Source organism: Platalea leucorodia (assembly GCF_965183815.1).
Source record: "Platalea leucorodia genome assembly, chromosome: 6".
In the NCBI taxonomy this organism is placed as follows: Eukaryota; Metazoa; Chordata; class Aves; order Pelecaniformes; family Threskiornithidae; genus Platalea; species Platalea leucorodia.
Window position 1 is genome coordinate 37,839,025 of NC_138828.1, and position 27,703 is coordinate 37,866,727.

The following is a 27,703-nucleotide window of genomic DNA, read 5'->3' on the forward strand; positions in this document are numbered from 1 at the left end:
GGTCGTGTTGGGGAACAACATGACTCCAGAGCTGGCATAACCAAAGTGTCAAGTGTTACTGGTTTTAAACAACAGTTTTGGCTGGTTGTTGTTTTTGGCCTATGTTTCCCAGAACTAAACAAGTTTAGTTGACTTTCCCAGTTGATAGTTGATGACATGGGGTCAGGAGGGAAGTGAATCACTGAGGCTACAGGAAAATTTATTTACAGGAGAACAATAATGGCATATATCAACAATTTTTAGTTCTGTCACTTAATAGCTTACCAGCCATAAGGCAGCTGCTTGGGATCTCTGTAGACTGAGAGCAATGGCCTGTCTATACTTGAGTTATTTCAAGATTAAAAAGGGCTTCGTGATATTTGTATGAGAGTCATAGAAAGAGTCCTATAGAGATGAATGGTAGCTGGACTGAGGCCAAAACCATCACATGCCTCTTTGTAGTAGTTGCATAAACAGAGGATGAGTAGATAATTTTCTGCTCTCTTCTGCTCTTGTTTAAGATCTTTCTTGTCATAGATAATTATAAATCAAAAATAATGAACTTTCCCTTTAATGCATTTGAAGCTTTGGCATGAAGTGGTGTAAACAAGTTCTGAGGTCTAGTGTGTAGGAGCATTAAACCTAATTATTAATAAATAAAACTTGATCAAAAACTGAGGGAGCAGTTTAGGGCTGGTGTTATTTTATGCTAATATGTAAATCCATAAATAGTATTAACTCGAGTCTCCTGTGACTAATCTTGTGTTCACAGAATAGATGCAATCTGTGCAAAATAAATAGAACAGAAAGGAGCCAGTTTATTGTGTTGCCTGCCTGGACCTACGAGTCCTCCCCCAGACCTCAGCTCTTCCTGTGCTCCTGGAATGCACAAGGATAATACTTCGATTCATGCCTCCTCCTGGTTTTTGCTTTCAGTTCAGCGATTTGGCTCAAGTGAGGTAGCAAAAGGATCTGTCCTTTTTAGACTATGCTTTTACAAGTTGACTAGTTCTGCTCTTATTATATTTTTAAGTTTTCCTACAAAGGTGCTCATGACACTAAAAATTGAAAAGAATTATCTATGGTTAAATTAAGTGCTAGCAGTATGTTTAACTTTACATATTTAAATTACAGTAAAGAGGTATCTCTTCTGTGAATCCAACTAATGCATGGCTATACAAAGCCTTGTTTTTCCTCTAGGTTATAGGCTTCTTATTTTATATCTACTTTATTATTTCTCCTTGGTTACCCTTTTTATCTGTGTACTCTGACAGTCACTACTCCACAGACAGCGATGTTCCTTGCACATATCCCTATAACATCGTCATCCAAACACTGGACGAACCAGCTTCAGAAAGATTTCCATTTTACTGTCTCCACGGGTCCTATTGTCCCTCTTTGCTGCTTGTGAATAAAGCGTTAAACCTTTTGACAGGTCTGGCTATATAGTGACTGAAAGAAACTAGACTTCTTAAATCAACCTGCTCCTGAAAGTTGTTGTGTGATTTCTTCTGCATTTACTTTGTGTACAAACACCATACAGCCTAGCAGATAAGAAGTATCTTTTTTCCCCAAGGAAATGCTTATAGTTATTTTAGGGGAAAAAATACTGTGGTGTTCTGCTTTCTTAAACTGCCCCTGTTTTGCTATAAAATACCCTTAAGATTTATTTGAAAATCATGTAATACTTGGGAAAGTAAATACTGCTGTTAAACAATCAGGGTCCTTGCAGACCTTCCTTGAGAGAAGTTCTGTTTAAGTTTGGGGAAAACTGTCAAAATGCAGATTAAGTTTAATTTTCAGTGCTTCAAGAAGAGTCTCCTTGTATCATTTGGACTGGCCTGCATGGCTAGTATTGAGTAAGACTGAAAAGGTCTGGCTGAAGATCATACTGCTCTAGTGTGCTGTGGGAGTCAAAGCCACATCTTCCTGTGCAAGAAGCTTGGGCTGTGGGTGATGTTCCCTTGGGAAGAGTTTTCCTCTGGCTGTGGCACTGACCAGCACAGCTTCATCCTCTGGGGTGATCACCCTTACAGCTGATCCCACCGGCACAATGAGCCATCTCACAGCTCCACAGCTGCAGTGAGCCCCCAGAGTGATGGGCAGATAACTAGGGTCAGTGGTGCTCCCCAGAAAATGTTGGGCACCCCTTTGCTGGGAGGAGAGCAATCTGTGTGTAACCAACCTGGGCCAAACCCTGGGGAGCGAGGCAGCCAAGCCAGTGTGTCCTAGGGAAAGAGTATTTTTCCCCTCCTGTCCCCATGCTGCAGGCACTGGCACCAAGACTAACTACCTTCAAACCCTGGGCTCTTTTGTTGAGTTATATGAATTACAGTTTAATATGGAATATGCACTGCAGTAAAAATCACTTCTGCAGTTGCAGGTTGGTATTCCCTCCTGGGGGTGGCAGTCAGTATCATTTTGAACCAGAGCTGGATGTGTCTAAGGCAGAGCAAAGCGTATGCCCTAAGCCAAGGGACGGCTGGGAGAGTCCCCAGCAGTGTGATGGGAACTGAAAATGGTCCTTTACTGATAGCTGGGGGGCTACACAGCAAGCCTCCAGCCACTTGCTGAAAAGACACTTTGGTTCATTGTAATACCATGCCCAAATATATATATATATATATTTTCAGGAAATATGAACAAGGGCTTTTTGAGAATATTATTCCATCTTGTGCATAATTCACTTGTTTCTAACAGTTTACTGGACATTTCCCTGTGATGAGTGCTGCTTGCTCTATTCTGGAAGAAAAATGGAAAGCAGAACAAGCGTGCTGGTACTTTAATCCAGAAAGGGTTATGCTTATTCTTGATAGATACAATCTGATTACAGTAAACTGAATAATAAAAGTTGCAGCTAATCTGTGGCGAATGGTAACCCCAGAGGTCTGAGGCAGATAAATTATTGCTACCATTACATCTACATTGCTACTATTACATCTATTTGCTATAGAGATTGGAGAGACTGTAAAAAATCTTTTCCAGGTGTTATTTGGGCTTGTTGTAAAAGAAACAATTTTTCAACAAAAAGCCCAATGACATCGCTGAGAGCAGAAAGCCAATGAAACTAAACTACTATGTTTGTTTTTTTAAAAAAAACCAAACAAACAAAACCAAAACAAAGGCGGGGGGGGGGGGGGGGGGTGGCTGAATCTGCTAGAATGACTTGAATAAGGAATTAATTAAACTGCTGCTTCTGTTGGGGAAATCTGCTAGTTTTGATGCCTTGTCATACAAATCCCAGTGACAGCAGCATAACATATGCCATTTGTTTCTTATTTCAGGTTGTAAAATAGAACAGAAGTCTGATTACAACAAGCAAATCCCAAGTATATTCATGAAACCTGTCAAATCTGGTAAACATCAGGGATTATAAGGCAAGTCTTCAACTTCTACTCTCTGTGTGTGTGCATTATACAAGTGTACAAATCTCTTCAGCTTGTGAAGAAAATAAAAATTGAGATAATACTACCTTCCTGGTGCTGACAGTAGCATATGCATCTTCATTAGGTATTGCTTCCCAAAATTAAATATGTAACTTCAAACTCAGACTTCATTTTAGGTTTCTGTGTTGGTATTTTTAGCAGTAATATCTGAGTGGGTATTTTTATAGTAGGCTTTATTTCCTCTATTTTAAAGAGCCTAAGTATCAAACATTAGCTTCTCCTGTTAATTAAAGTAAGAATAAATAAAATTTGAGTTGATTGGGTCAAAGAGGAAAGTTAACTAAACTAATACATTTAATTCCACTTCTGGACGATGTTAGTATGTTTTCCATATATGGAAAAATACTTTTGTTTCAAAACTTTCTTCCAAAATATGTTGAGAAGTCCCTTTTCAGTAATTTTTTAAAGCTTTTGCAGAAGTTAAAAACCACTGAAATGTCTATATTTAGAAGTGTTTGGTTTTGAGAAATCATCCTTTTCATGCAAGAGCAGCTAGTCAAAAGATGTCCTGATCCTTCTATTGAGAGAGCTTCTTTTTTTTAAATCAAAACTAGCTGAATAAGAGCTAGATGTACTCATGATCCTCTTCTATTTGAAAGTTACAGCACACCTAACCTCTTCAAAAAAGGGGGAAGGAAAGAAGCAATATCTTTGTGCCAAAATCCTCTTAGCTGTATCAAATGGCTTCCTGTGTCTTCAGGTGCCCAAATTAGCAATTTTTGTTTCTCCAGTTGCCAGAACCAATCTGTCAATTCTCAAACTACAGTAATGCATTGCTGGTATAAAAATAACCAATGAAAAATCTGGTAATAAAAAAAGCAATTTAATATACAAATAAAAACCTGTAGGAGAGTGCAAATTGGGCTGTGATAATGCACTACTGAAATAATCCCCAACTTGTGAGTGTCTGTGCAATTGTGGCTCTCATACCAGTGTGGTGCTGCTGCTCAGGGGCCTGGGTGTGGAAAGGAGGTGCAGTTTGCTCCAGAGTGATGCTGTGTTTATAACTTCTTATTGTAAGTGTTATTTCAGGTGTGCTTTTAGCCTTTGTTAGCAGAGAAAGATGATTTCCTGCAGCGCAGACAATAATAGCACTAACATACATACAAAATGTGTCTATGACCGTTTTCATGATTGCATGAACGAACTGACCTTGGGCTTTGTTTTGCATTGCGAAGGAGGATGATGATGATGCATGTCCCCTGCTACGCGCCCCTCTGCAATATCTGCTTATGTGCTTGGAGGGTTGTGTAGTAGCAGGGAAGCCCTCTCAGCCCTCCTTTTGGGATCCCACCCAAAATCAGGCCAGGGAACTGATCCAGCATAAAACCAGACCTGAAGCAACCATGCGCTAGAAGGGCACAGCAGCCTGCGGGAGAGCAGCTGATGTTGTCCATTGCTGTTGTGTCAGACCATGCCACTACTATTTTTTTACCTACCAATATTCACATAAAGTATGATTTAAGCCCTTCTTAAAACCTAAGCACAGAGTTAGTGCTTAGGATGCATTTCCAGATATGTTGATAATAATGTTGGTTCAGGATTTGTCCTTTGCCCATCCTTCATCTCATCTCCCCTTGCCAAACCAGCTGCTCCATGTCCTATTCCAGCCTCCTTTTAGTGCACATTGGAGGAGCCCCTGGTCTGTGGGGCAGCACAGAGGTGTGGTGGTGCCAATGGGGCAGAGCAGGGCACGGGTGAGCACCTGGGGATGGGAGAGTAACTCTGTTACTCCCCAAGGTGTCAAAACAGATCCTGGGGCTCTGTAGTCAAGTTCTCTTTTGCACTTCCCTAGAGAACTAGGCAAGTGTTGCCCCAAAATACAGATCGTGAGAGTCTGTACTTGTACCAAAGGCAAGTTTCTCGCTGATGTGATGTTTAGGTGAGAGAGAGGAGGAGAGGACTAGTTTCTGCCTGGTCATTGCTACGATGCTCTCATATTGAGGTTGTTTGAACATTAAAAGCATTACATAGAATCAAGATTGACTTGAGCTTTCTGGATACCCCTGGGCCATTCTGCTCCCCTCTAATGAAACTGTCTGTTGCAAACATGGGTGAAAGTAATGCTCTGCTTTATTAATCTCTTCTAAATCTCTATCTGGAAATACCTGTCTTTTTTTTAACCTTTTCCTTTATATCCACTGAAAATTATTTTAGCAGCTTTATCAATTTGGAGACTCCCATTTTGGTGCTTAACTGGAATAACCTGAGAAGTGATTGATTATTAAAGAAAGATGGCTACAGTCACCCAAGGAGAAATCATGGAAGTGTTCACTAATTTCACTGGAGCCAGAACTTGACTATTGAAAAAGACACTTTGGAATATCCAAACAAAAATATAATGAAATATAATGCAGATTTTTTTGCTTAGGTAAAATTAATTTCAAAGCACTTCTGTAATTTGGAAAGGCTACTACACTAGCCTTCAGGTTTTGTTGCCCGAGTTTTAGCTAGCTGAGAAGAGTAACATATCCACATACCATATGTATCTTTGTACGTCTTTTTCTAAGGCCTGAGTAATCTTGACATCAACAACAAATAATTAGCACCCATTGACTTGAATGGATTAGCAGGACTATGGGAAAAAGAACCTGTAGACACTAAATAAACCTTTATTAGAAAAGGGTCTTTAAAATCTCAAACTCTTACATACAGCTGAGCAATATTATGAATTTGAAATATATAAATTACAAAATCATTTGAAACAGCTATTTGATAAAACAATTGCACATACAGCAATTCCATATACAGAAAGTAAACAAAAGTTTGGGGTTTTTTTATAGCCCTCCATCAGACTTAGCATTGCAAAGCAATTTACTTTATCTCACAGATCAATAGTTATCTATGGATCCATGAGTTACAACTACCTAGAAACTAAAACCAACATTCTTTTTTGCTGAGGTTAATGTAAGGGTTAGTGCTTGACAAGGGCATGACTATTATGGTATTAATTAACTGCTGGTGATGCCAGTAATCTTATGTTTGTAACTTTGTGGAGGAGTTACTTCTATTTTGTTGAAACAAATCTCTGTTAAGATACTGATTTTTAACATATGTAGGAGAGATGCTTGTTCTTAATTACCCTTGTTTTCATCCACATATTTCTCAAACAGTTCCTCCTTTGGCTTTTCTGCATTCTGTAGGACAAAAAGTGCTCACACTGTAAACTAGATGTCAAATTGTCTTGAACAGTGCTGGATAACTGCTGAAATAATTTAAGAAAATGGAAGAAGAGGGAACAGTTCCTTACGGATCATCACATCTGCTAAATATTTTGGAGTAATACATAGTGCAAGTGACTTCCTATTTGTATGCTTTTTCTCAAATTCTACTGAGGGATAATAACTTGAGTTATCAGTTGGTGGTAGATCTTGCAAGATGATGGTGAGATGGGTCAGCTCAGATCAGGCTGATGATGAGGATATTACAGCAGAGGCATAAATACTGTGTAGTGTAGGGTAATATTAAAATAATTTTTAGAATCTGCTAGTATCTTATCTGCTGTCTGGTTGCCCTGCTCTTTGTTTTGTGGGTTAGTGGACCTGACTGTGTGCATCATTTAAGGAAAATTAAGGTGCATCAACAGAAGGTGTAAAGGTAATACTTGTAAACTGAAATATTATGATGTTTTGACTGTACTAATACAGGAATAAAATGGTCTAAATCCCCTGTAATTCAATCTACCTACAAGATTAAAATATTGAGATAAACTGTGTGTAAAAGGAACTGACCAGGAACTGATGACAAGTGTAAAACAAACAAGAGTGCAATGGGCACATAAGTAAGCAGGAGAGGGAAATTCCAAATGGGGTGAAGAAGAGGAGCCAAGGCAGTGCCCATGCTGGAGCTGCACCCACGAACCTGAGGTCCACAGAAAGATTCAGCTGTAATGTGAGTGGGTGCTGGGCAGTGGCTGTGCCAAATGCAGAAGTCAACGTAAAAATGAAGATCAAAGAAAGACCAGAAGGGTGAGATGGGGCAGTGCAGAGCTGGGGTGAGGTATCACATGAATGAGTGAACCCCTCCATAGTTTAAGACTAGCATTTCTGTTTGGACGGGAAGAATAACCATAATGTAAAGATGTTTAGGGAAAATAGAAATACTAAGAATAGTATTTGTCTAGTACTAAAGGAATCTCTTAGAAATATCCATAACTATATTGCAATGCAAATTATTTGACAAGTGGTCTGTTTCACATGGGGAGGATAAGACTTGATGAAATGCTATCTTTTTCAATAGCAACGCAGCAATTGTGAGACTTGTATTGTTTAAAAGCAGCAGATCCAGATAATTTGTATCCAAAATTGGCCAGAAAAGTGTCCAAACCATTTTTTGTTTTTTGCAATGCTTGGCAAGTTCCAGAAGAGGAAAAGAAATTTCCTGACATGCCAGATCTTGGAGATGGTAAATGGCATAACCTGGATAATTATAAAGCTCTCACCTAGACATTAGTTCTGAGCAAAATTGATTTTAAAGCTTGATGTAGAAATTGATTAATCATGAACTCTGGAATGCTTATTAATGTGAGTTTACAGAATATGCATTCCCTCATGCTAAACTTATATCTTTTTGAGTGAAACTATAAGCCTCTGAGAAACTTATTTGAAACTGTACAGCATTTTATCTAACAAAAGGACCATCTGGGACTAACACTAATCCCAAACAAACAACAAAATACATGCACGACACCAGCCTCTTCTCAAATGCTGTAGCAGACTGAGTTACTGCATTATGCTATTGTAGATGCATAGCTAGGACAGGGTGAAGGATCATCAGCATGTCAGAACTGACTTATGCTATATAATGCCATTTTGGGGGGGGTTGGGTAAGCTTCAAAAGTTTAAAAAAAAAAAAAAAATTAAAAAGGTGAGGACTCCAATTCTTCTTTGTCCCAGGTGCGCTTCAACTCTCTTCATGGAGAAGGCAGTGGCCGCTGGATGTGGAGCTGTGTGGCCTGAAGCGAGGTAGGGCAGGAATCACCACTTGGACACAGATATCATGAACTGCTGGGTCACCACAGACTGCTCTCCAACTACACAGCTGGTAATGGTCTCAAAATACATCTTTTTCATTTTGTACTGTTAAAGAAAGCATTCTCTGTTTTGGGCGTCTTCAGGTTACTGCTTTGCAAACTGTTGGAAGTCTGAGCATAACATCTTTGTTGGAAAGAAGATGCTAACAAAACTGCTACTGGAAAACATCCACTTCCATTCTTTTAAATTTTCTATATTTGCCTTTCACTTTTTTCCCCTTGTGATTCCATTAGTTTAAATCAATATTCTAGAGAATGAGTTTATTGTTAGGAACTTGTGGGAATGTTTAAAAAAAAAAGTTGTGAAAGATGAAATTAAAACATTTTTTTCAAAGTTAAAAATCATCCAAGCAGAGAAAATTAACTTACCATCACTCATACATTAAATCCATATTTGCAATAAATTGTTTTGGAACAATGAAGAAATCTTGTACTCTTTGAGGAAATTACTAGTCAAGTCATATTCAGTAATGAATGAATATGGTTAGCTGTAAACACTTTTTTCTGTTTATATTTTGATAAATCCTCAATTACTCACAAAGCTGAACCCTCCTCTGTATTTGTCAGCTGTTAGTGACACTTTGATGTTATCCCAGAGGCTTGGGGTGTTTGCTCTTTAACCAAGCTATGCATGATAACATATTAGTGAAATATTTGAAATATCTTTAAAAAAGAAATGTTTTCAAGTTGAATATTCCTCAACTAGGTGGTGGTTAGAGAACAGTGATGGGTAGGGAGGAAGGTTAAATGGTGAAAGCTAGCCCAGGGTACTAATCTGTGGAGATAACAAACTGAAAGGCAATCTCGAAATAGTATTTTTCCCTTCTACAATGCCTTTAATTTGAAAACCAAAAAGCATACTACAAAGACCGTGCCCTTGCTGGGCTGCAGTTGCTTCATCAAATCCTTTGAGAGGCTTTTCAGCTGCTCTGTCTGTCCTCAGTGCTGGTCTGTCAGTCCTAGTCTGGTACCTCCTCAGCAGAAGGTCCTGTGCAAATCAGTGCACTGTTACCAAAAAGCAAATTGAAAAATAAACATTGCATAGGCATGAGCTTCACATCCACCAAACCAAGGTAGTCCGGAATTATGGATGCTGTTTATATTAAAAAAACACATGGAAAAAACACAAAGAAACCCAGCAAACTTGGAACAGAAGTGGTTCTGCATGATACACAACTGAAGAACTAGACAGAAACAGGGACTATTTTGAGAACATTTGGGGGGGAGGGAGGGGAAGAGGCTTCTCCTGATTTGTGATGAATATTATTGCAGAAGGAATTTTAAATCAGCCCTTAATCTTACTATAGTGCTTTTACTTTTTTCTTTTTTTCTTCCCCTTAGTGGTGTTTTCTTTCTGAAGACTGTATGTAGCAGGACACAACAAAAGCACTTGCTTCTCTCAGCTTTTGAGATTAATTATATTTAAATCCAGTTTATCCAAGATCTGGGGGATCGTTGGCTTGTGCGCTGCTTCCCTTTAACCAGTTCTTTGCTGTTCTGACTTCATGATTCACCATCACTGCATATACATGGAAAAGAAAAAAAACACACCAGTGTCATGCTGTTGGGTTAGTTGTCTCAGCAGGAAATAATATGCAAGGGTATCTCTGGAGTCCATGAGAAGGTGTTATCAGAAAACAAATGTGTCAGCCATGTGATGCATGAAATGACCCCATCTGTGCTGCTAGATGCTGGCAGTAAGGGCTGGTCTGATTTCTCTGCTGGTTAGTGGCTATCCAGGGCATGCTTTCTCCTGTTCCCAGGTGAGGACTCCGCATTCAAATTGCCCTCTTTCCACAGGTGAGGGTAATTTTTTTACAGATGGAATTTTTGTATTAAATCTGGCCCTGTAAGAGGTGAATTTTCTTTGCCCCACTGGTTTCTGCCTAGCTAGTTTGTTCCCTAGCACTTTCTTAATAATGTATGGTTCATGCCAACATTAAAAATGCTTCATTTTTTTTATTGGCTGGTTAGATTTCAGTCAATGTTAACAGCAGGGGTTTAAACCACCTCTGAAGTTAAAAGGGCTACTCATAATCTTAATATTTCGCTTGTGTTTAAGTACCTTGCCAAACTGAGGCACAGCCTGGGAAAGGAGTATTTCTTTCTGTACCAACTTATTTGCCACCCATAACATCTCTCCATAAGAAAGAGTCACGCTTTTTCAGACATAAAGACTAGGAGGGTGCCCAGCAGCACCCAGGGAAAACCAAACCCCCTTGGGAGGTGTGATAAAGCACAGGGGGGATTGCTTCAGGGTACTCAGCAGCCTACAAAGACCCATGCTGTGAAGGGGATAGGCTGTGCTTCTGTTTTGCTGGGGGAGTAAAGGTCCCCAGAGAAGAGATTGGTCTTGAACCTGCTTGTGCACCACAGGAGCATCAGCCCTCACCTGCTGCGCCTGCCTGCTCCCTCCCTCCTGCATGCATGGGATGGGAACCCCGGCCCCAGCGAGGCTGGGGAGATTTCATGGTTCTCTGCTCAGGCACAATCAGGATTTTAGCACTAGGTTTCAAAGGCAAGATATATTATTTTAAATATCTATATTAAAAATATATACACATATATATTTTTAATTTAGCTTATATACAAGGCAGGTGATCTCCTGCTACAAAGGAGCCTGGGCTGTCATGTCTTGCCTCTTGTGCACAAATTTGCAGCCTTGATGCTCATGAGTACAAATTTTTGCCATAATAATAGCTTTGTTTCATTTTACTTCATAGTTTTTTTGCTTGTTCAAAAGAGCTGATGAAAACATCTGCTTAACTGTATGTAGTTCTCTTTCTGACTTTTTTATTCAGGTAAGAGTTTGGTCATGAAAAACAGCACATCTTGGTCTGATAGGGTTCAATTGCAGAAATAAATGGGAACCAATTTTTTTGTTTACCAGGAAATCCCACCACTTCAGATATATTTTTCACTTTGGAGTGAAGCATGCTTCAAAATTTCATATAAAATGAAATTTGAAAAAGTAGTTTTGAGTTAAGGGGAACACTTAGAAATATTTTACCACCACAGAGTTCTGTTCTTCAAACCTTTTTAAGACTTTATATTAAAGAAGTCACTTACTCTGAAAAGTAGCTTTGGAACAACTTTCATTCTGAAAATGTCAAAATGTCATTATTGAAATGTTTAGTCTCAGATGTTTCCAAATGATATCTTATAAGAATCAATTTATAGTTCAAAACATTTGAGTCTTGATGACCTCCCCCTGGCATCTTTATGAAGCAGGAGAACAACACTCAGCCAGCTGTGTTCAGTGAGGCCTTGAGATGTTTCCCATATTGAAATATTATCAATAAAATCTAAAAAAGGAATTATCATAATTTGAGAAGAAATTTGCCCCAAAAAAGCAGTCTTTCAGAATCTGAAGTTGATCCTAATAATCTTGCACTTTGTATTCAACTAATATCCTTTGTCTGAGCAGCTCTGAATCTTTGAGAGATAAATCTTTTATTTGAATTGGTTTGCCTTTGTACAATTTAGAGGCATAAATTTCTCTACAGTCTGATCCTAAGATACCAGTCATAAGAAAATATGCTTAAATAATGTGTGTACCTTCACTCTGACTGAAGCATACTTATCTGAACAGGACTGCTTTTTTGCATCAAGGCTTAAGCCTCACTATAGTGCTTTGGAGTGACAGTATCTCTGTTTTACAGGTGGGGAACTTGAGGTAGGGTGTAGCCCAAAGATGGGTTTTGCCAGTCAGGAGCAAAACCCCCACCTGCTGATGAGGTTAATGCAAATCCAGTACAAAAGCACTTTAGCAATGACAGTATTTAAAATGTCAGTTCAAGCTGGTAGGTCATGATGATTTTTTTTTTTCTGAAAATGAATTGTTTAAGTTTTGGAAAGTAAACTTTATGCTCAGGGTGTTGTTGTGCCTAAAAAGCCTTTTATAGGATGACTAACTTCTGCTGGTGTTAGCATATGGCTAAAGCACACTTTGTCCTATACTCCCTACTATAGTCAGTGGTATGCTCAGCAAATCTGCTTTTGGAGAATCACTGTGTGGCTGCCTCTCCTTAACAATTTTCCGCCTCTGAGTTATCATTTAGAGGCTGGAAGGGAAGACCCAGATGGCTAGCAAATCCAGCATCTTTTCCAGCTGCTCAGGGTAAAATTATCGTGCTTGCTTGTATCTGGAACCTAGGGTCTAAGTCTCTGTTTCTTTTTTTTTTTTTTTTTTTAAAAAGAAAAAACCAACCAAAACAAAACAAAAAAAAAACCCTACACAACAGCAACTCTTTCTCTTGCAATAGGCATAAGCAGAAACCTTTTAAATACAAATAGCTGCGGTGGAGCAGCCCCATCCAAAAGCTACCCTGAAACTGCAGCTTTGGAGCAACTGAGTTGCAAACTCTCCAGCAGTGGTGATTTAACATTACTGCTATTTCACTCCTGAGCAAGGAAACTCAGAAAAGAGGGGTGCTGGGATATTATGGTCTACAGTGGGAGGTGCAGCTCCATCGGAGTGTCACATTCAGCTGAGTTATCTGGTGCCATGTGAAGGGGAAGACCCAGGTCCTCCTCCTGCCACACCCCCCTGCCCTGCTTCCAGCCTTGCCTGCTTGCATCTGTTGCTTCCACTGCACCAGGGATTTTCTTGGCACACAGGATGGTTTAATTGTTTGTTATCATAACCTGGCACAGAGGAGCTGCTTTGCCCGCTCCCCAAAATGCAGCTGAAATGCAAGTGTGCAGGCAAGGGTGATGTACAGCCCCTTGCCTCCAGCTGGAACCAGAATTTTTCATTAGGGAAAATGGGAGTTTGAGAGGGCTTTAGGGGTTCTGGCCAAAATCCTGAGGAAACCAGCCAGAAAGTTTTTAAGTTTACAAGCTGTCAGGATTGCGGTTTTGCATCCCTCTGGGATCTCTGCTTGGACTGTAAGCTAGTGTTAGCTCCAGGGAAGCGCTGCACAGGGCATTAGGAAGATCCTTTGGGTTTCTCTTGGGGTCAGACAAACCCCTGCCTGGCAGGTCATAGCTCCAGCCAAAACATCTGGTAGTGGTTCCCAGGGACCTATAGGCACCCGGTGGCAGAGGGGAGCTGGGTGTCCGCACTGGTGAGGAGTGCCAAGGAAGCTATGCTGAAAGCTTGTATTAACACCTTGGGAAACTGTGATTAAAGTCTGATCAGCGAGTGAAACTCCGTCTGTGCCATCTGTCTCGTACAGGTTTGCAACCACAAGATTATTTAGGAGTGCAATTTACAGGCAGAGACTGGTTTAGAAATAAGAGCATCAAACCATTTGTTTGAGTTGAAATTAAAGTCCCTATATAGAAAACCTTTAAAACTTAAATAGACCAAAGAATCACTCAATTTATATATTAGAAAAATGATCAATATCATTTCATAATCTCATATTTCTTCAAATAGTATAATGAATTAAAAGTACCTTGGGTTGGCTATTGATTCTTTTTCTTCTTCTCTTACAGTAGGCAAACATTCACAGTCAGCTGAAAAAGGATAAGAAACAAAACTGTAGTTACTCTTGGTAGTTATTCTCCATTTATTTCAAAATTGCATCAACTTTTCTAGTGCAGTGTCTCTAGAATGTAAAACTGCAGATGCTATTCTGCACCCTTTTATCTGTAAAATCAGCATAGTCCACATGGTGTAAATGTTATGTGTTTTAAATCTTCCTTACCTTTGATAGGTGTTGCTGTAATTTCTTTACTGTATATTTTTCAGTTGTCTATGTGCACCTATGCAAATGAGCTACTTTTGAGGACTGTTTCCCGTAAACTACCCTGGGGAGGACTATTTGTTAATCTTCCACTGCTTATAGTTGCGCCTATGCTTTGTAGTCCAGCTGGGAATTTGGGGCTGGGCTTTAGGGGAACACTAACAAAAAAAACCCCTATCATGTAAACTATTTGCTTCCTTCTGTCCACAGAATTTAAAAAAATATTTTACAGCGCTATTTCCCCGTGTACTATATGTCTCTATTTCACTACTGCTGCTTAGCACATGTTTTCTGCTAGAGCTTATGCACCGTGAAGGTCAAAACCCCATCATGTGGAGCACTGTGCTAATGCAAAGAAATGCTCCGAAGAGTTTTATATCCTGAAAAACAAAGCATCCCTAGGAGGTCAGGCAAATGAGCCATTTGGATATAAGGCAAGGGACCAGAAATGAAAAAAGTATCAGGGTTTTAGCATTTCCTAGCCAGTGAAAAGCTGTTAGCAGTTCAAAATCAGGCCTCAGTTAATTCACACCTTACCGAAGACCTGCATTTTTTGAGGAGAGCCTTGAAGGAGGACACAGGGCCCTTAGAGATTTTGACCAGGAGATTTCAGCTGGGAGGAAAATGGGGGGGGGGGGGGGGGGGGGGAATACAACATACTTAGAAGTAGCTAAGAGGTTGCTGAAGATGCTGCTGGTGGTAGTTACCGCAGGTACTAATTGCTCCAAGGGCTGATAGGCTTGCCAGAGAGGGTGTAGGTGGTGAATGGTGCTGGTAGCAACGAGCAGCTTGTGTTTCATGCAGTAGAGATGACAAGCGAGAGACCGGACACAGAGGGGAAGGATGTATTCATAGGATCCCGGCAGCAATTTTGAGTAAACGGTGGTCTGAACTATGAGTAAATGCGTGTTTCTTCTACAATAGCACAATGTGGAGCACAGAACTGTAGAAACTCTGAAGACTGAAAGGACTGGATGCTTCAGAGAAACTAGTATTTGGCATTAAAAATGTGTATTTAAAAATATAAATACTGTTCACAGCTATATGTGTGTTTAATAGAAGTGCCTACTGGAAACTCAAAACATTTATGATATTCCATCGTATGTTAAAAATAAGCTCCCACACAAACTAAAATACTCCTCTGAACAATTCTACCTCTGACATTTGTGCTGCTATTTTAGTAGCAGGGAGTCAAGAACACAACTAAAAATGTTGTAGGAAAAGCAGTGACATACATACAAAATGCCTTACATTGATTTTCTATGCATGGGATCTACATCAGCTAGAAAGAGAGGGACGATGGAGTAGAGGGGTTACCGTGTACCATTTTTGTTCATGCTGTTCATCCATTTATCAAGCTCTTCCATTTCTATCTCCATAACAGAGGGCGTGTCTTCTTCAAAAATAGGACTTCAGAGGAAGGGGGAAAAAATAGGCATTACACAAAATGCTTAATTCAAACAACTTATAATGTAGTAATTTTGTATCAGTCTTTCCTAATTCCAGACACATGTATAAACTCTGGAAAGCCATCCTAGCCTAGTCATCTGAGAAGATGTCAGCCTAGTGGGTGTGAATGAAATGGCTGCAAACAGATGCGAAGGAGCGGCAGTGAGGCGCCGGTCCTGGGCAGAGGTAGGGCTGGCTGGGACATCACACGCAGAGGGACTCAGGCGGTGCAGTCTGGGGTATGCCAGAGCACAGGATTACTGCAGCTATTTGAGATCTGTCCCTACTGTAAATAGAAAACTGAAAAATAAAATAGTTTCTCTGCCCTGCTGGAACACATGGCAAAAGTCCTGTTTTTCCAGTGATAAAAGCAGAGGGCCTGAAGTTTCATCCTAGCTGTCACTGACATTGGCAGTGACCTCAGAAGCAAAGCTCGTGAGTAGAGTACCTCTGCATTTATGTAAATGTCTCCGTTTAGCTTCCCTTTGCTGATCATTCCTGGAGTCACACGGTAGAAAAAATATTTTTAGCAAAAAACCCTTTTTTGCCCCGTGAAGCCAATTTAATAACTTCCAGTATTGATTAGCAAGATGGAGCTCAATAAAAGATGATGATAAAAATTATCACTCTGATAAGAGCCACACAGCTTTTGGCTTGTTTTCCCAGCAGCTAAGGCATTGCTTCCACTGCAGCTGGGAGAGCCTTTCTGCCTCGCCGCAGAGTGAGAAGACAAACTTGAAAAACAAGGGAGCAAGACACAGAGCTTATTCCAAGTAGTAAATGCCTGTGATGAGCCTGGGAACTGATCCCCTTTGCTCACAGGGCACCTTGTGTGTCTTGTGGTGCCTTGTGGCTGGCAGAGCCAGGGGTGCCTAGAGCAGGCGTAGGGGCAGCTGCGGGTGGTGGCTGCCTGTGGGGCGGTGCTCACCTCGGCTGCCGTAACTCCTGCTCTAGTCTTACACCTTCAGCTAGATACTGAAGTCACGCTTTAGCTACCTCTAGAGAGAGTTAACTGGAGCAACTGATGGCAGGCAAAAGGTAATGGTGTTTAGTGTATGGTTAAATTAAAACAGGCAGTGAAGGAGCCAAAAATCATAAAACCCTGTTAGAGTAAAAGCATCAAAAACAAGAGAGCGATGTTCATAAACTTTACCTTTTCACATTTTCGCTTCCCAGCTCATCTGGAAAAGAAAAAAGTTGGTGTTCATAGTTCTGCTTTTTGTATATACAAGGTCGAGACTGCAAGCAAGCCTTGAATAGGGTCATGTAAAACAGGTTGCACTTTCAAAAGGCGTAATAGTTAACTTGTAGATGAAAGACAAAATATCTCATCCTGTTTGTAATTTCCAGAGGAACCCATTATTTTTAATCTTGAACACACTAAAAGCAGCTCATTATTAGCTCAGCCGTGCTGGGAGGAAACCGACTGTTAGCGCCGTGGTGGGCAGGACACGGCAGATGCACGCTTCCCTGAGCAAAACAGATGTCATGAGAGAAATGGTACTCTGAAAAGGAACCACTGCTGCAAAAAAATTGTTTATTGGAAGTGTCAGGACATTTTGCTGCAGACTACACGCAGGCAATCCGGCTCTGCCTGGAGACTCTGGGAGCCACTCATAGAGAGAAGAAAGGGGAGATGGACTTGCATGGCAGATTAAATCTCAGTTAGGCAAATGAAGCTGAACTAGCCAGATGTTAAAAGGGATCCAAAGCTAGTTATGACCCCACGACAAAGTAGAGATGGGGAAAAAAAATAGTGTAACAGCCATTATTCAGATAAATAACTTCCCCTCCAGGAATCAAGTGACTGAAAAGCCTCAGCCCTCAAAATAGAATGAACTACAGATAGGATTCACATTGTATACTGTCTTAAATCAGCTTATTTTTAATTCATTGTTGCCAATGGGTGCTGACACCTCCCACTTGTTCCACCACATTCCCTGACTGCAGAGTCACCCCAGGACCATGGAGCCGTCTGCCCCCACCGTGAGGATGCCCAAAATCCCAACTCCAAGCAATAGGCACAGGGCAAGAGATCCCAGGACTGTGCTTCTGCAAGGCATCACTTTTCCCATCCCTCTGAAGAGTGTACCTGCATTCCAGGTCACCCAGAAACAGGCGGGCAACTATGTGCCTGGTTGTGAATTCAGAGTTTGCTACGAGGGTGACCCAGTTATAAGGCAGGTGCAGCCCAAAAATGCCTTGACAAATGGACTTGAAATCTGTGTTGAATGTATGTCACTGTCTGCAGGCTGAGGAGCTTACAACTGCACTCTTGTTCTGTGCAGACACTGATACAACCATTTCAGGACTTCACTTACCAACTGTGTGGTTTTAATATGACACCTCAGTTTGTTTTCTCCAGCTTGACACTCCAAGTTACCGATTTCTTTGCTAACAGATGAAGATACCTTCCTGAAGCGCTGCTCCTCCCTATCGCAGCACCCGGGCAGTCTGACCACGATATTCCTAGCTCATTTACTGTGATATCTTCATAGCTGCCATCACCCTACAGGATCCCTTAAAAGTGTTCCTTAAAATGGTTTTGCTTGTTCTTATTTTATTGAAGCTCTGAACAGCTTTACCTTGTGAGCAGTATAGGCAACAGAAGCATTAAATTCACCTTGCATCAAGTTATTAAGCATGAAGACAGAACAAATGTTTGCAGCCAGACGGCTACATCTGTACGCCGTTCCCAGCATTGCCAGGAGCTGGAGCTCAGTGCCACGGCTCCCGTGGGTGTGCAGCGTGAGCAGGTGGTGCCAAGAAATAGAACTAGCTCCCGCCCAAGGAGAGGTGCGTGCCCAGATACCACTGGCTGGGGGTGGATCCCTTTCCTATCTGTCAAACGTGCAACTACAACTAGAGAAGTACATCCTAAATGTGGCATCCAAATAACATTTTGTTAATGTCGAGTGCATCCTAAAAATATCCTTCTGATGTGTGAGAAGACAAATTTACCTTGCTTAGACTTTTTCCTTTTATGATGTATTACAAAAAATGTGATCAGCAAAATCAGCAGGGCCAGCAGCACGGCGGGGACAACGTATATCAAGATAGACTGTTCTGCTGCTTCTAGGCTGTCCTGATTGTTCACGGCATTCAGTTCAGTACTTGGAGTACTTGTTGTTTCAAAGATGCTTTCAGTAGCGCTTGCAGTGACAAGTACTGGCTCGCCGTCATCCGCGGTCAAAGAACGCGTAGCAGGAGGAGGTGTTACTCTAACGGTGGATAATATCAGCAATCCATCTCCTGAACCATCAGAGCCTGCCAAATATATGAGGACAACTTAACATTTTATGGGGTTTATTGGTATTATCAGTGAGTCAAAGCGTACAGCTTTAATATTTACTTTTTGTTTGATGTCTTAAAAAAAATCAGCAGATGCCCCATACACACAGATTTGAAGTCTCGGGCATCAGGTGTAAAATTAGATCACAAATTCATCACAAAACCTTACCAGTCCTGACAGCGTTCTTCAGCTGGCTTTTACTGGGACACGTCATGCATGGTCTGTCTGCATGCAGCTGTCTTGCACAAACAGACTTTTTTTCCTGCAGGTTGGCATCCGGTCTTGCTCTCACGTAAAAGTCTTCTGCTTCTCAGTAAACCGCACCATCCTGCTTTGCTCCTCAGCCTCAGAGGCCATAACCTCTTTCATCCGTCCCCTTACCCAAGGAGTTAGTACTCCCTTCGGGAAGACCATTATCCCTGGTTCACCAATTCTTTTGCCTCACTTGTCTCCCTGCCTCTGTGCCTTTCTCAAATTTGTTAAATTTGTTTCACTGTGAAAAACAGAACTGGTGAAAGGAAGTCTGAAGCCTGCAGAAGCTGCTGACTTTCACTTCTGCATGAACTAGAAGAGGTAGTAGTAAGTAACACAGGGACGTTACTGGATACAGATGCAATTAACTGCTCCTCTGTCTGATCCTCCGGGCTGCCTGAAGGAGTGTATGGTAAAGAGTCAGTGCTGGTTACTCTTCACAAATGCTAAGACTGGGGGTTTTGAACCTTGATTTGGGTTTTGTTTTCATTTATCATGTGTTTTGCAAGAAAAGGGGCTAAAATTGGATATATTGGTAATAGTGAAAGAAGCTTTTTTTTGAGGCTAATTAAGAGTCTATGTTGACTGTCGTGGATTTAAAGCTTAATGGAAGTACAACAAATGCTGGGCTGATACTATATTCTATATTGATGCCAAAAATCCTGTTGTAGCCAAAGGTGCAGGAATCAGTCCTCAGATAAATTATACCAACACATTTCCAAATGCAAAACCTTCAGTAATTTTCTTAGCATGAAATTAAATGATGATTTTTTTGTGTTATCTGCCCTTTCAGATACAATGCTGACATGGTGCAGCTCTCATTTTATGCAGTAAAGCAGGATGGGATTTCATGACTTTTGCAATGACATGTTTCTCCCCGTTCTTGTAAAGTGCTGGGCAGCCATAGTTTCCACTAGAGTTAGCAAGAGCTTAAGGTTTTCAGCACCTCAGTGCTGGCATTTCCAATCTCACAGGACTGGAACCAAAAGTACTTAGCATTTTAAATGCTTTTGTAAACACATTAATCTTCATAATGGCCCTGAGAGATGAGCAGTTATCATCTCCATTTTACAAATGAGAAATCAGAAGGACAGGGATGCTGTCCTTCCCAGGGATGCCAAGTGAGAGAGGAAAACTGGGATTAGAGCGCTACCTCTTGCTTAATCCACTCCGCAGCATCTCCTCTCCTGACAGATTTGTCTCAAAGAGGAGATGAGTATCTCATGAGACTGTATTCCAGGAAACCCAATTTCAAACGAATAAAATGATTTGAGTGTGACAGCGATTTATCTAGATTTTTATGCCATGCTTATCACTCAGGCACCTGATTGTTTCATCCTTTCCTAAAAACTAGGACAGAATTTTAATACTTAATAAATAATACCTAATACTTGAATATAGTATTTAATACTGCAAAGGTCACCAGACTCTTTCACCACAATACGACAATGAAAATGTTAGCTTTTGAGTAGCAAAGCACTTCGTATCAATAGTCTCTCTGTCGCTTTCTCCTGTATTTAGTATTTCAGTCAAGACCAAAACACAATCTCTGCCTCCCTTGCAGGTAATGACCCCTTACATGTGTGCTCCTCCACCCCTTCCCGTGACCTGCTGGCTGTCCTTAATCCTATTGCAGAGGACAGGAGGGAGAGCTCCTCTCCCTTATTCGTTTGGCCACTTGACTTTTCTTTCCCAAGGTAGTTTATAGTCCCCGGTGCCAGCAGCCGCTTCATTTTTAATTGCTGTTGCACAAAGCAGCAAGGTATCGCTAGAGATGTCCACACTGCAGACCGCGGTGTGGTGGACCGCGGTGTGGTGGACTGCGCTGCTGGCGGAGCCGATGGACATCCACAGCCTCACCGAACCACTTCGATGACCTTGCTTCATTTTCCTCCTCTAGCCATCGCCCTTGAAACCTGTCATCTGCTGCATTTGATATATTGACAATGACAAGTCCGTTGCTTAAAATAGTACAAATGGGAAAGGGTGAAGGGAAAATACCTTATTTTTCATTTACTCTTAGAGCTAAAATGGATTTTTCAAATGTCTGAAGCATGGTGTGACTTCAAGGCAAAAGCAAACAGTCACACCTCATTAACTGCAGTGCTAAACTTTCAGCTGCAGCGTATGCTGCCCTTGATTTCCAAGAGAGACTTTTCCAGTGTCTCTGGTACTTTTTATTTGCCTGTTTTTGAGCTACGAAGCAGATTTCAAATCATTTGTCTTTATGTGAAATAGAATTACCTTTTCTAGTCTCTAGGCAAAGAAAATGGCAAAGCACAGGGAGTGACCTTGCTGCCACGTATTTTTGTTCACTTTGCATAATTCCAGGGACAAAACAGCATCTCTTCTGTGAATACCATTTCCTCTTACAGAGACCTTTTCTCCGAGTGAATTAAATACATCTTTCAGCAGACGGGCAGCCAATTGCACAATGTTCTTGCAAGGATATTGCTCTTATTTCCTGTGTTTCACCTGCTGCCTCAACACATCTCCCTCCAGCTCTTCTGCCCGTCACCTCTGAGGACCAGAGCTCGGACCCAAGGGATGCCCTACCTGTCAGACAGGGGCTGCTCTTGCGCTCGGGCCACTCACATATCGCATTTTTTACACGGGAGGAAAATCACAACCTGCACCTGGGTAGGCCTAGTGGCTTGCACCAAGGAAGGATTTGTACCTCCAGCCTGGTGGGGAGGGACGGACTCAGGCCTCCCGGTGCAGGCACAGCGCTCACCACAGCCAGCTGCCCGGGCCACGTGAGACCCACGTGGTCGGCCCCAAGGTAGTTGTTGTTTTTCATAGCGTTTCAGTTTAAAGTGCTCAAAATAGTGAGCAGGCTGTGTTGCAGCTGGCCCCAGTGACTGTTTTGTAGGGTGAATGAAAGCCGGACATTGCAAGGTTTGGAGCAGGGCAGGAGAGCATCTGAAAGTCAGAGATTTTGTGAGATGCTATTCAAACGTTTTCTCCATGCCTGGAGAGAGCCAGATTTGTGGTGGTCATTCATACCATGAACTGTCTTGTCAGCTATGCTTGGGTTTCATGTTGCAGAGATCTACTAGCTCCCTCCTAAAGGCAGTCTGACCATAACATAACATACATTCAGGATGGAAGACCAAGGCCAGTGGAGTGGAAAAAGGCACACCTGACCATGTAGATATCTCCTTGACTTTGCAAAGCCCGTGCTCTTTCTCTTGCTGAGCTCAGCCTCGTGCTGTTGGCTACGGTCTGACATCTGTACTCGGCCCTCTGCACGTCTCAGCCAAGGAGCAGGTGCTCACTCAACAACCGCATCGGCTTCAGCTTTGTCTGGACCACCTGGGGCATGAGTGCTGGCGACTTCTCCCCATGTCAAGGGAAGTGGATGGGAGCACGCCACAGCTTCAGCCCAGCCCATGTTGCCACTTTCCATGCTTTCAAGAGCAGAAGGGAGAGGGGCTGGCATGCAGCTGTGTCCCGCCCTGATGGGGAGCTGGGCACAGCTGGAGCTGGAAGCTAAGAAGTCCTCAGGTTCCCACCACTGAGGTATTAGAGGATCTAGTCCTCAGGGGACCAAAATGCCTGAACAAGCACTAGCAATGGCTCAAAAAAAGGTTCCATTACAGTTCTTACGAATTGCAAAAAAGCTATGTCCCTGTATGCAGATACCACGGTATAAGGTATTATTCAATAGTTTCTACTTTAAAAATATGCTTGGATTGCTGATGGACTTTGCATGAGTTTTGGAGGTGCTCCCAAGCCTGCCTTTCAAGGGAGACAGAGGGAGTAGAATATACCAAGCAGCTTCACAGACTGGAGTCCAAACAACTGCATCTCAAACAAACAAACAAACAAACATTTCTGTTGTTGCAGCATTTCTTCCTCTGAGGTTTGTACTGTAGCACTCAGAGGTGGCGATATGAGCTTCTTGATGAAGGAAGCAGGCAAACAGGTTTCTGATTTCAGCTGGATGCAAGGCAAAGGAAAATAGCCAGCAGTCAGCACATTTGGTTCTGCTGTAAAATCATCAGTCTCCCTGCTGCCTTCTCATCAGACTCGAGGACAGGGGTCTCTGAAGGGAATTTTTGTAATTGCACTATAGTACCTACTTACAGAAGAAAAAAGGATGGGATAGAGGAAAAGCACAAGCTATGTCAATGGGATAGTCAAGCTTATTAGTTCAAAAGGAAATTTTTTGTTTCTCCAAACTTTCCTGTAAGCTATAAAAATGCAGTGAAAGGAAGGCTCACAAGAGGGTGACAAAACAAGAAAAGGCTATAAAGCTGCGTAGGCTGGAGCAAAGTTACCACATCCTATATCGCTCTGTTCCATACACGCATTCCTTCTGGTGGCAGAGTCATACAACCCCACGTGGTCCCTATGATCCTCTCTCCTGTTGCTTGACTCATCCCTGTTCTGTTCCTCTCCCTGCATTTCACGTCGCTGTAAGAAGGGCCATTCCTTGCCATGGCCAGGGCTTGCCCAGCTGCCTGTTGTGGCAGGTCCCGCCTGTCAGTCTGGCTGCAAGAGGAATCCTTAAAAGCCTGCAGGCTAGCTGTCGGGTGCATACGCTCTTCGGATGAGGGAGCACAAACATTTCAGGATGGCTAATCTGTAGACAAGATCCTATTAAAACGAGGTGCTTAGAAAGTGTTATCTAGGTATAACCTGAAAGAGGAAACAATTGTTTAAGTTCATTTCTAGATGATGGAAACTGCTTTCTCCTCACTGTACTTCCATCCAGCTGAAGTGCTGCGTTAACTGCCGGTGTTGCAAATTCAGTCACGCAGCTTAGAGTCAAACTGTGAACCTGTAGTCTCATTTCTCACCCCCAGTACTAAGGGTTTTCCAAACCAATTTATGCATTTAGTTGCTTCTACTTAATCTCATGGCCTTCCAGCTCTGCATCAGCGATACCTGTGCGACCTCACTGTGATGCGAATCTCTTGGTGCTCCTTGCTCTCAGGAGGCCCCTGAAATTAAAGATTCAAAAGCTTCGGAGGCTCTCTGACTGTCATAAAATCTCTTGAGGGAAAATAGACTGGGGTCGCTGACTGAAATTTAGTATACAATCTTGCTGTTGCAAAGGAGAGATTTTCTGAAATGCCCCTGAAGCACTTGAATAAAACACAGTGGAAGTTTGTATGTGTGGATAAAAGGGATGAATAGGAGTAAATATGTACGAGGAATTGATGTGTTCAGTAGAAAGGGGTTTTCATCTGCTTTTTAGGGAGCTGCACTTTGGAAAGAAAGGATGTAGCAAATCTTCATTTCTTATATTGTTGCTTTGCTAGAAAATTGTAACAGGCGACTCTGATGGGTTCAAACACATTCCCGAGTTCACTACTCTAGAAGGGAACAGATCAAAAATATCACTCCCTTAGAGACCTTGGCTTTGTAGGGGACTTTACCTACAAGGCACTTCTTTGCCAAAGAGAGAGCTGCTGCCCGTGCTCACAGCACAAGCTGCTGAATATCTGGATCTTTGACAGCAATGTTTCTTTGAATGACAACTCAAAACAACAGCACAGAGACACAGCCAAAATAAAGCACTACCTGCAACCATCCCAGCTCTCCCACTTAAAGACCTTACACACTTTACTGCTCCTCTCCCCGACGCGTTTTCTTGCTCCCCACGTCAGACCACTTATGCTGCAATTCCCCAGAAGTTTCACCAAGCACGGAGGGAGATGGCGTACCCTGGGAAATGCCTGTATGCTCAGAGCCTTTTCCTATAAGCTACAGTAAGGGCCTTAATACTTGTCCCTAGGGACAGCACACACTTTAGGTCTTCAGGGCTGCTGCGAGGCTGAGCACCATCACCAGAGCAGGGAGGGCCACTGCTGGCCCTCAGCAGGTCACCAGCAGAGCTTTCTGCCTGCATAAAGCAAGGGGAAGGCCAAGGAGAAGGGAACTGGTGCAAACCCCAATGTCCCCTCAGTGTGGAGCTGGGAAAGGGCCAGCACCCAAAGCTGAGACCTCAGGCACGCTCTTAGAGCTACCGGCTTAGAGTAATTGTAGCGTAGCTGGGAGAAAACCATCTGTTAATCATAATCGAAATGGCAAGGCTAGGGTTGTACAAGGCTCCAGCAAGGTATGGGAACAGGACTTACAAAGGCTTCAATCTGTCTATGCTGCAAGATTTAATCATTCTCTTATCACCTATTTTGTAAACCGTTTCTACACAGTAGAGGTGAGACCTGGGAGATCCCCAAGAGCTTCTGCCCCTCTTCTCCAGCAGAACACTTTAAAGGTGAAGACTGTGTCTGGGACTGGAGGAAAAAGGAAAAGAGCTCCTTTAAAGGTCCTGCCCTGTTGATCTGTGAGCAAGCAGGGGTGAGAGCAAAGGAACCCCCCAGCAGGCTACCCTCAGCAGAGGGGCTCCTGACCCACCAGCGCCTGGCGGGTATATAAACCCCTACATAAACTCTTCTCCCTCCAGTTCAATTTCAGTCCCAAGGCCCAAGTTCACAACTTCCCCCCTCCCACCCTTGCAGTCAGAGTAAGCCCCGGGTACGTTTTGGGGCTGGCTGCACAAAAAAGAGCTGCCTTTGTGGGGGGAGCAAGGGTCCCTGTCTTCTCTGGCAGGTGCTCTCCTCCCCTTCCCCAGCAGTGGGGGGCTGGCTCAGGAGAGCCAGGGCTGACAGCAGTCAGGGGGAGCTCTGGCAGGACTGACTCACTCCCATAGAGGAACCATTCCAAAATAAAACAAAATTTAAAAGTGGGCCTACTGGTAGGAAGCCTCTAAAGGCAGTGGGGAGTGGGTTGAGGCACCTGTATGTGACATCTGCCTGGTGCTTTGTGCAGCCTTTAATGCCCATGGCAAAGAAGGGCAGGGGGGGCCCAGCTGTGGGCTGAGGGCGTTGGGGACTGAGGTGTCTCTCCACCCTGTGGAGACGGTGATGCAATATTACTGATCAGTACACTGCAAATGAGCTAAGGAAGCTGGAGCCTGATCACTCTGCGTTGCTTGCGTCCTGCCCCTCCATTTTCCTGGGACCTCTGTTTTGCTCTGTCCATGGCAGGATTTTTTCCGCTGACCGCTTTGATTCTGAGCTACATTCAACACTTGCAACATATTTTCCTAATGTGTCTGTAACAGCAGGGCTATAGCAACACAGACAAGACCAAACCATTTTATACCTCACGTAGCTCACTCTTACAGCTGAGCAAGATGCCTAACTGCGAGCAGGTCGGCAGCACGCCGGGAGCCAGCAGCTCAGTTTTACACCCTGCTTATAGTACTGGTTTTCAGGGAAAAAATACCCATACCAAACCACCTATTTCACCAATGCATTTTAAAACCTTAATAGAAGAAGTCCAGTGATAGCTGAGAGTGACCATCCCTCTCCCTGCTTTCTGGAGAGCTCCTGCTCGCTGTAGCAGCACAGAGGCAGCAAGCACTTCTAGTCCATACTGAGGCACTAGGGCAGTGATTTGTTTGACACTGAAAGGCATATAAGCACTGCCTGGCCAGGTTTTACTAAAAGAGCTGCCTATCTTGCCCAGTCACTGGCTGCCAAAATGCCAGTGGAACAAACTACCCCCTGCAAACGGGTGGGAGCCTCTGCAACAACACCCCAACGCTTCAGCATGTTGTCACAAGCAGTTCTTCCCTTCAAAAGGTCAGGACCTAAATCCACAGTGCCAATCACTTTGTTCTGTAGCCGAGAATTCAAAATATTTGTCTCCGGAACTGACTGTTCTTTTGTTAAACCTGTTTCAGTGCACTGGGACTACGGAAATCGGCAGTCAGCTTTTGAATGGAAGCGGTGCTCCATCTTTAACTTTACTATTAAATGCTGATAGTATGGGTGTGGAGTTAAAAAAGAACAACAAATAATTAAAATTAGAACCAAAATGCCTGGCAGGCCAGCATGGAAACTGGTTCCCTACACACCTGCAATTTAGGAAATGTAGGAATTGTAGGATTTGGTTGCTGCCGTTTGGGGATAGGTCTAAGGAAAAAATGTCAAAGCTTTGAAAAAGTCAGGCAGCTGAAAACAGAGAGGGTAAACACAGCTAAAAAAAGCAGAGAGCAAGTCCCCACAGATCTTCTCCTAGCGCTCAGCTTGGAGGGTGTTGCCCTCCGACTCGGTCCCATTGCTGCAGGCATGAAACGCAGGTCTCACCTCAGAAGGCGAAAGGCGCTTTCTTACTCACCATTCCCGGCACATCCTCCGGCCAGCAACAGGGCAGAAAGCAGGACGATGAGGTTTTGCTTTCGCATGTTACCTCGGCGGTGCTCCCACCCGAGGGGCGCTTCGGCTGGCTCCCTGCTTCACCCGAACATTTACATTTCCTGTTTCCTGCCGGGGTGCATCTGAGCCGCATTTCTTCAGGAGATGGACTCTCTTTGATGGGTTTTAGGAAGTGATGTAATTCCGTCTGGGCCTGTCAAGCGAGCAATGATTGCAAAAGAAAGAAGAAAAAAAAAAAAGAAGTTGCTTTTCAAGCACTAACTTGGCTGAAGCACCTTTATGCCGTAGGTGAACGCGCTCCTACTCTCCTCTGCTTTTTTGCCTCCTGACTTTACTACCATCTGTCTTCAACTACATGCAGTGTCACGGGATGAGCATCACAC

General features: G+C 42.7%; 1 protein-coding gene across 1 annotated transcript; it reads right to left on the minus strand.

The window, feature by feature from the left end:
* Positions 1–6,451: 6,451 nt before the first annotated feature.
* Positions 6,452–27,429, minus strand: TMEM154 (transmembrane protein 154). The gene is made up of 6 exons (XM_082316437.1): positions 27,283–27,429; positions 18,561–18,866; positions 16,753–16,780; positions 15,475–15,560; positions 13,860–13,920; positions 6,452–9,976 (listed from the first exon to the last, which is right to left on the minus strand). Exons 1-6 carry the CDS (start codon positions 27,347–27,349, stop codon positions 9,961–9,963), a joined length of 564 nt encoding a protein of 187 aa, XP_082172563.1. The 5' UTR covers positions 27,350–27,429; the 3' UTR covers positions 6,452–9,960.
* Between the last annotated feature and the right edge of the window lie 274 nt (positions 27,430–27,703).

Bases quoted from the DNA above. Each gene is read 5' to 3' on its own strand.
- TMEM154 (XM_082316437.1), bottom strand. From the start codon at position 27,349: ATGCGAAAGCAAAACCTCATCGTCCTGCTTTCTGCCCTGTTGCTGGCC. The intron at 16,781-18,560 runs GTAAATTTGTCT...TTTCTTTTCCAG, and splicing joins AAGGAAAAAGTCTAAGCAAG to ATGAGCTGGGAAGCGAAAAT. The intron at 15,561-16,752 runs GTAAAGTTTATG...CTTCCTCTGAAG, and splicing joins GGAAGCGAAAATGTGAAAAG to TCCTATTTTTGAAGAAGACA.